Genomic DNA, 9473 nt, shown 5'->3' with positions numbered 1-9473 from the left:
TAAAAGTGCGTCGGGAGATCCTCTCCTATTTACCTTGATATTGATCCATGCAAACACTCTTCGAAGGGAGTCCGCTCCTAACCACGGCCCAAAGCCCTGCATGGACCTCAAATGTGAACTCTTAGGGACACTAGAGCTAAAAGTACGCTACTTCCCTCTAGCTGAAGAGTTCTATAACGGTTTAGGGTATATATTAAAGATACTTAGAGATATATTTTGGCTAAATTAAACATATCCTAAGTCTAGGTGATAGATCCATATATAACTCTTATACTGTATTTTAACCTATGATGTCTAGGTGATAAACAAATTTTATTACCTCACATCTCTCATGCATGCTCATTGAAACTATAATTATTTGACTTAGATACCAGTTTGATCTCTAGGTAGGAGGTGTTCCGTAAACCGTCATCTTAAGAACCCCCAACCTTAGACAAGATCTCCTGGGTAAGTAAATAACTCTTTGTTTAACAAGTAATTGACCTATTCTAACTCTTTAGAAAAGCCGATTGAAATTGCACCAATTTAATCCTAGGTGGGCATGCAACTTTTACCTTTGTTATAGATTTTAAAGTCTAGGTTATTTTATAACAATTATAAAATAGAATTATAACCATTATAACCCTAGAATCATACATCTATAACATACATTCATACTTAACGATCATGCTTTAATATAACACTTTATATTAAAAAAAACTTAACATACATACTATATACATTATAACAATTATAACATATATCAAATGCATGTACATGTTAACCTATGGTGAGATTTTAAATCTATATGGCATACTATATGCACAACAAGATTCAAAATTTAATTAAAACATACATCAACGTGCATAATTAATTAAACACCCTAAAATGGATTGGTTTTGGCTCTTAAATTAAGCTAACAACTAAATTATTTAATTAGGATTTTTTAGAAACATTACCTTTGATGCTCCCGATACTCGCCTATCTCTGCTCGAACATGAACCGGACAACCACTAAAGCTGATCTACTATCCTCTGGACTCAGAACCGGGTTGTGAGACCCGATGGATGAAGAACCTGAGAGAGAGAGAAAGAGATGGAAATAGTATAGTGAAATTTGGGTTGAGTTTAGATTTTTTCAGCCCAATTTTTAAAAACTAATTTTGCAAAATGTTCAAAAAATTTTCATCCAAAATGACAAGCCCATATTTATAAAAAATAGCCATGCAAAATTGCATGAAATAACTTCATAAAAATCCAACACCTAGAATCCACTATCTAAATGGGCTTAATGTCTCCACTATAAGCCAACACCTAACCCACTATTTTGTTAGTGGAATTATCCAACAAAAGTTTGGATTTTCCCACTAACTTTAGTCAAAGGGCATAATAGTCATTTGGTCAAAGTCAAACTTTGACCAAAAAGTCAACATTTTGATTTTTTTTTATGATTTTTTTCGTGTTGACTAATTTTGACCTCCCGAGCATGAATCCGCATTCATTTTCTTGAAATTCAAATCACATTTGAATATAAGGTTGGTCAAAGTTGACTTTTCAAAGTCAAAAGTCAACTCTTTGACTTTTTACATATTTAACCATTTCCATTATTTCTGAGCTTCCGAATATGAACGTATTCATATTCTCGATATTTAAATCACATTTAAATATTAAAGCTGTATCTCTAAACTAAAAAACCGACCAAAATATCACATATACTTGTCGGTTTCTCTCTCCTCACCTAATTCGAACAATTCGAATTATTCTATCATACTGTTTTAAGTTTATTCTATATGAGCTAGTAGGAGAACCTAATGAATCTATAGATCATGGGCTTTAATGATCCAAGAGTAGCTGGCTAAACTCTTTAGATGAAGCTAATAAACATTCGTTAATTCACGGGTCATTCCACTATAGTCCCGTAGATGCACTCCCCTCACTATAGATATATTTGTGTCCATATGATATAACCATGATTAGTAAACTAATCCTCCACAGGTTGTTCGTAATCTCGGCTGGGTCATAAAAACCGTTTTACCCCTGAGACTACATCTTATTTCTTAAGTTCCACCGATCCTCTAGTGAACAATTGGTTTAAGGTCCAACCTATAAACTGAACCCCTCTCGGACCAATGAGAGGGTGGGGCCCCTTGTTCAAGACCTAGATTCAATACTAAAGGAAACAACCTATCTACTATCCCTATAACGGGTAGGAGTGAATTTCGTCTTGCACCCTATGTTACCAACTATCTACCTGATCTTACCCCTGAAATGGGAGATTTATTGGGCCAGCGATAACGAGCTGCCCCCACTTATGCAGATCTAAGGATAATTCTCAGTGAACAGGAGTTCATAGTTAGCTCATGATTAAGATTAAGTTACCTAGATCATCAATTAACGAAATAGTCAGTTTTATACATTAAACGACATTTAGAACGTAAAAAGTGACTATTTCATGGTTTAGTCTTATGTAAGCTCTTTACATAGGATGCCCCCATTTTCATGTCTCCACACGAACGGTTTAGGATCACATCGTTTGTACTAACTACAAAAATGGGTCACATCCATAGTGTCCCCAGAATAAGGCGCTCAATCTTATTCATATACTATAGACCATTTTGGCTATATATATTTGAACTTGATCCATATTTATATCAGTACATAAAGTTCAAACTTAAACTTAATAGCTTCAGGACCTTAGTTTATTGGATTCACGAATATAGAATTTAAATTTACTAAAGATTTTCAATAACAGCTTTATTGAACAAGAATATGATATTATAAACTATGAGTTTTAGGACATAAAATCCAACAAAACTTCCAAATTCAGTACTATTCATGACACTGTAAATAAAATTCATATATTTCAACTATGATTGGTTAGCCCTAGTCGTATTTATTTATGAATGGTTCAATTGTGAGTAGGCCAAACATATAATCGACCCTTGTGGCAGTGATTCGGCTATGGCCAACATAAGTGGGTTGGTTGATTCACATGGATGACTCATACCTTTTGAGTCAAGCCTCTTGGTGAACAATGGGTCTTGTCATCTGTCTTATCTTTGGACGTCGGACTTCCAATAGGTTTTAGATATGAACTTGGCTTCACATACATAGTCTCCACTCTCAAGTCCAGTTTGTGGGACTAATCACCGTTAATCTACTAGCGATGAGCAATAGGACTCGAAAACTAAATTGATCCACCGAAATCGATTAAATCAAAGTCGATTGACCAGTTTATAGTGCATGGTGGTTAGAGTAGCAAAACTGACAACTTGGCATTGGTCTGAATCCAAAACCAACATTGACCAATAGAGACAACCCTATTATCTACCCCTAAATCATGGTATCCAAGTTCTACCCAAAAAGGGAAAAAAAAAAATCAACAGTATTTTATGATTTTTTTAAAAACAAATATAAACTATAAATCCACATTAAAGCCGCTGATTTACTCGTTCAACCCTACATCTACATGTACAAGTTGCCTTGCCAACAAGAAGAATAAATTCGACAACATACACTAAAAACTAAAAACTTAACTAAAAAACCAACATCTACTTAACATAAAGCTGATTTCTTCTCATTACAACAATATCGTCATCCCCATCATCATCTTCCTCTTCTTCATACAAATCTTCCCCTTCCTCTTCATCATCTCTGCTCTGAACTTTACTCTCTGTTTCTCCTAAACTCGACACCCGAAACACATTCTTAATTCCATTTATCAATCTCTGCCCAATACTACTACTTCTCCCAGATTTCCTATCCCCATCATGATTCGACAACGACCCACGATCAGAAAACGGCTTGCAACCACCGCCAAACTTCAAATACTCTGTCTTGAAATCAGCACTCAGTCGAAAAACAGAGGAGGAAGTTGACCCACGTTGGCCTCTAGCGACGACCTTACTATTATTACTATTGCTCTTCTCCACGCCGTAATGAAAGCTAGCGGAACGGCCACGGCCAGCGTCCTCGGACAAACTCCTCTGTTTCTCAGACTCTTGCAGCTTCTTCTTCATCGATGAGAGTTGGGATTCGAGGGTTCGTATGCGAGAGTTTGTGGCGTGCATAGCGGCCTTCAACTTGGCGGACTCGCGAGCCGCGGCATCGCGCTGGAGAATTGCGCCGAGCGTGAGGGGGTCCTTGGGAATTGGACGCGGCGGTGGGGGTTTGGTGGTGGCAGCAGAGGTAGTACTGCTGATAATGGAGTTACGAGTGTTGAGTTGTTCGATTAGCATGGCTCGGACAACGAATCTGAGCGGCATTACTGGGTTTTGAACCGCGTGTAAGAGTAGTTTGGGGGATAGCTTGTCGCAGTCTATGAAATTGCATATTAATACCTTTTGGTCTTCTGTGATTTTCCTTCCATGTCCCTGCCATTTTCATCGTAAACCGTTAAATTATACACGTTTGACTATTATTAGTCAAATTGAGGGTTGTTTTCTAATTGATTGATTATAATTACGTCATTTTTTTTTCAAATCGATTAAAATAAGAACTTTTTTATAATAAAACAAAATATCATTTATCACACACATCTATTAATGTTATTGATAAATAAAATGACTTTTTGTTACTTTTGAAAAATATTTTAAAGTAGTTTTATCACTTAAAACAATTACCCTCAAATTAAAGATTAATTTACTTTTATTAAACCAACATTTAAATTATTAAACAAAACTTTAAAAATAAATCAAATCAAATCAAATTTCTTGAAAAACTATTGTATTCTTTTGTTTTATGTTCCGTGTCTTTTTTGCCTTTAAAGATTTATTGCTTTATCATCAATTTTTAAAAATGTTTCGAAAATCAGGCCAAAATTTGAAGATTAGAAACAAAAGTAATTTTAAAAATTCGATTGATAACATAAGTCCGATGATTAGAGCATAATTTTCTAAAATAAAAAATAAAAAATAAAATAATTATTAAACGACACCTTAATTTTTCAAAACTTTGTTAAATTTCGAAAAATATGATAGAAAATATATAACAATTGAACAAAAAAATTGATGGAAGTGGGTATTTATAATTGCATTCTAAGACACTAAGTTAAAAGGGACAAGATAAATAAAATTCATGTATATATGTAATACTTCTGTGTATTTCGTTGCACTCAACTTTTCACCGACAATTCAAATTAAAAAATATATATTTTTAAAAAATCAAATAAGAGTTTGTCACATTGCCAATTGTGCTTGGACAATTAGAGTAAAAAAAATACACTCAAATTTCTTTATAAAATATATATAATTTATAGAAATTAAAAAAAAAACCATAACCTATAATTGAATCAAGTGTTATCAATCATTTTTATATAGAAGGAATGAAACTTACTTTGAGATATAGAAGAGCGATTTTGTAGATTAAGTCGTGGCATTTAAACCTGCGGTTCAATGACGAAGCCAATACCATAAAATTCTCTACTTCCAAACATTTGAAATCTTCAAAGCAAGTAATATCGCCATTATCACTCTCATCTTCCAAACTCCACGCTTCAAGGCATCTACTACCCAGAAACGCCATCGTTTCGGCCTCCGGCAGCAACTCTAAGCACGACCGGAACACCACCGACGCGTAATCCCGGTTAACGGCTACAACCCGCCGGAAGTATTTTTCGGTTACATACACCAAATTTTCGTCGTCGGTATTATTTTCCATCTCCGACATTTCGAGCAACTCCGCGGCCGTTCTTAATGCCGCGACGTTGAACGGCGTTATAACGATTGGGGCTCCGTAGCAAAAATCGGCCACTAGAGTGAATGTTTTGGGCGTTATTTTGAGCGGTGGGCTGACCGTTACGTCCGCTGCAGTGGCCAATTGTCGCTTTAAATACGGGGATTTGGATGCCAGAGGATCCTAAGAAGAATTTCAAAATTACGGAACTGTCCCCACATTTGTAATTAATTGCTGACAAAGCCCCCAATTTGTTTCCGTTGAAGTACCATTACTCACAGAGAATTGGAGTACGTCTAGAGAAAGAACACGTTTCCGCAATAAAAACTCACCCTTTATTTATTTTCTCAAAAAGGAAAAAAAAATCCAGGCCTAGCACAAAGAGGTTGCAACCAAAATACACTCATGTATTTTTCTTTTTCAAAATTATACAAAGATGGGTAACATAAAAAAATGATAAAGGTTAGTTAATTTAAAATTTAGCCCTTTTTATTATCGTATATAGATTAAAAATCAAGGTTTCGTCTGATAATTATTTTGTTTAAAAAAATTAAGTCTATGAATACTAATTCCACAGTTTAAATTTTTTCATTTGTTATCTACTTTTTGGTTTAAAAAACTAAATCAAATTTTGAGAATGAAAAAAAAATAGCTTTCAAAAAGTTGTTTTTGTTTTTGGAATTTGGTTAAAAATTCAATCATTGTGCAAGTCATCATAAGAAATGTGGTTAAAATAAGCTTAATTTTAAAAAACAAAAAACAAAAAACTAAGATCCATTTTTTAAAAAATATTAAGCATATAGGCATTACTTCACCTTTAATTTTCTTTGTTTGCATCTACTTTTTACCAATGGTTTAAAAAATTAAGCCAAAATTTGAAAACAAAAAAAAAAGTTACTTTCAAATTTTGGCTTGTTTTTTAAACCGTGGGTAAATAGGTTGGTAGCAAAGAAAGAAAGTTGAGGGTGAAAATAATATTTATAGGTTTAATTTTAAAAATCAAATAATTATCAAACGGAGTCTAAATTATTAAGCTTCATCTATTTTCTAAAAAAAAAAATCATTGGCTAACCATTTTGGTTTTTGTGTCCATTTTTTTTTATATATATTACATTAACTTTTGATTTCTATTTTTTTTGTTATGTACTTTCTAACCATACTATCATATATCAAGTCTACAAAAAGAAAAGCAAAATTTAAAATTTTATTTTTTGCATCTTAAGAAATATGAAGATTTCTGCAAGAAAATTGTAAAAAAAAAAACATATTTAAAGAAAAACAAACAAACAATTGAATGTATAATCAGATGTGATCTTAATTTTTTAAAACACTCTTCCACCTTTAAGTTTATCTATTTTTTAGAAACGATTATAAATGTTTTAAAAATCAGGTTTTGAAAACACAATCTAGTAACTTATTTTTGTGGTATTTGAAGTTTGACACTGTGAATTCAAATGTTTCTAAAGAAAATATGAATACCATAAATGAGAAAACTAGGTACAATTTTTAATTAAAAAAATGGATTCTAAATAGTTAATATAAAGAAAAAGACTTTTGAATTTACAAGTAAGAGGTATGGTCCAGTTCATACATAAATATACATATAATCTCAATAAACAATTCTTATAAAAAAAATCACCTCAATAAGTATGTGTATATTTATGTTGAAAAAGGAAATATGTGAATCACTTATTATTGGTTAACAATGGATAAAGAGGATAAATTATGTTGCAGTTTTTGTGAGTACAAATTATGTTGCTGTTATTGTTGTTATTATTTGTAAAATTTATAACATCATAATGTTACAAGATCAAATAATGTTCTTTATTAAATCCAAAAAAAACAACCATGTTACATCTGAATTTACACTTGTCTCAAAATTATTTAAAATGATTGTGACAATATGAAAATGTCGTATTATCAAAGACATGAAAATTAATGCTTCAAGCAAAACATACCATCATCTTCACTTCCTCTCACTCTCATGTCCCAACCCCCATTTTCAGAAAATAAAATTAAATTAAAATAAAGAAATCAAAATCAAAATCAATTTTTTTTTTTTAAAAAAGTTAATGTTTTAGAAATTAATGTTCTTATTCATTCCCGTTAAGGTTAAATTTTAAATCAAGCCATTCAAAATTATTTAATAATAATTAGATAAATATCACTCTAATCTTATTTATGCATATTTCACTTAATTAATTTGTTTTTTTTTTCAATATTTTCTTGTTTACCCACTACCAACAGCTCAAAAAGAAATTGGTACCAAGCCAATGCTAAATTTGTCTGCTTTCTTTTAATAAAATACATACATATATATGTGTGTATATATATATATATAAAATAGAAAACAAAATCACAAATACTATTTTTCTTTTTGTTGTATATTTTTTCAAGCTTTTTAATAAAATCCCATGAAAAAAAAAATTGAAATGTGGCTAAGACACTAAAACAACAAAAAAACTGAGAAGGGAAAAAAAAAACTTGTAAATTACATTACAATATATACCTTGTGGAGATGAAAACACTGCCCATCAACTCGAATACAAACATCTGTCTTAAATCCAGTTACATTAGACCTAACAATAAAAATTAAACAAAATTAAGTAAATAAACTACAAAATTAATCCCCTAAATTTAAAATCAGAGAGAGAAAGAGAGAAAGAGATTACCATTGGTGAACTCGAGAATGGAGATGCTGAGGAGGCGGCGGAGAGAGTGGCGGAGAGAGAGAAGAAGAGGAGGAGGAAAACTCATAATCTTCTTCATAAATGGTATCGACGGCGCGAAGATTTTGCCAAACGGTAAACTCCTCTGTTTCTTTCATTTTGCTGGAGGTCTGGTCTTTCATTTGGTTGTTCGTAATTCTCTTCTCACAGCCATTACCATTAAATATGAGGGTGGAGGTGGAGGAGGGTGTGTGTATTAATGGCGGCCATGTGATTCCTCTTAAATGCTGCATCCTCCCCTTAATTACCGCTCTCTCTTTACTCTCATCTTTTTGTAAAATTCAAATATTTTTGCAATTACGATACCCATTTTGAATTTTCTTCACTCTGAGAAACAGAGAAAGAAAATGGAATACGTGTCTCGTCTACTCATTTTTCGTTGTGTCGAGCAATTTGGAGGAAAATTTGTGGCCCATTTTTTTGTCCATCCATAGACCCATATTAAAATTGGGATCCTAATTGACAATTTGACACTATGTTTTGTTTTTTCCGGTAAGCAAAATTAATAAGTGTGAATAAATCCAAACATATCACTTTGAGGGTAAGTAAAGTCACGTTTTAAAATAATATAAAAAATGATGTATACACTTCAAAACTAGTTTAGTGGCCAAAGTGTGCTTATGTCAACGATAATTGACATGACATTCTTCTTTAAATATTGTAGGTGTTATAAAATGACTGTGATCAAATAGAGTAAGATCGCAACTAAAGTAGATTGAGAAAAATAATAATGAAGATGAAGAAGAAGGGAGAGAATAACACACACTAATTTTACATGAAAAATTCCCAAACAAATTAGGGTAAAAAACCATAGATAAGGATAGAAGAATTCCACTCTATAAAATCGGATTTACTAACTTTCTTTCTTATAGAGGAATGCAAAGCTCTCTTACAAGAAAAAATACTCTCTATTTTGTCTCACTAGATTTTGCGATGGTTTAGCAATCATGGGTTTTCACCTATTTATAGCCTAAACAAACTTGGCCATCAAGCAAATCTAATAACTCCAAATTATTCTTGATAGATGTGAAGGATTTAATGATTTCCAATTTTTCACTCCCTTGTCTTGTTACATGTCTTCTTCCTCCCTTTT

The 9473-nt window shown here is 32.3% G+C and overlaps 1 protein-coding gene across 1 annotated transcript; it reads right to left on the bottom strand.

The window, feature by feature from the left end:
- Nucleotides 1-3351: 3351 nt before the first annotated feature.
- Nucleotides 3352-8794, bottom strand: LOC120074733 (Phototropic-responsive NPH3 family protein). Its single transcript, XM_039027955.2, has 4 exons — nt 8324-8794; nt 8161-8230; nt 5313-5834; nt 3352-4351 (listed from the first exon to the last, which is right to left on the bottom strand). Exons 1-4 carry the CDS (start codon nt 8611-8613, stop codon nt 3530-3532), a joined length of 1704 nt encoding a protein of 567 aa, XP_038883883.1. The 5' UTR covers nt 8614-8794; the 3' UTR covers nt 3352-3529.
- Nucleotides 8795-9473: the final 679 nt, after the last annotated feature.

The sequence above is a fragment of the Benincasa hispida genome, chromosome 3, assembly GCF_027475165.1.
Source record: "Benincasa hispida cultivar pf3 chromosome 3, pf3_genome.v1.1, whole genome shotgun sequence".
Lineage (NCBI taxonomy): Eukaryota > Viridiplantae > Streptophyta > Magnoliopsida > Cucurbitales > Cucurbitaceae > Benincasa > Benincasa hispida.
The sequence above is the reverse complement of the archived record's forward strand: the minus strand, read 5'-3'. Positions and strand labels throughout refer to the sequence as shown.

Coding starts and splice junctions, on each gene's coding strand:
- LOC120074733 (XM_039027955.2), bottom strand. CDS start 8,613: ATGCAGCATTTAAGAGGAATCACATGGCCGCCATTAATACACACACCC. Junction 5,835..8,160: donor AGTGTTTTCATCTCCACAAG/GTATATATTGTA, acceptor AATTCTTCTTAG/GATCCTCTGGCATCCAAATC. Junction 4,352..5,312: donor TCGCTCTTCTATATCTCAAA/GTAAGTTTCATT, acceptor TGAAAATGGCAG/GGACATGGAAGGAAAATCAC.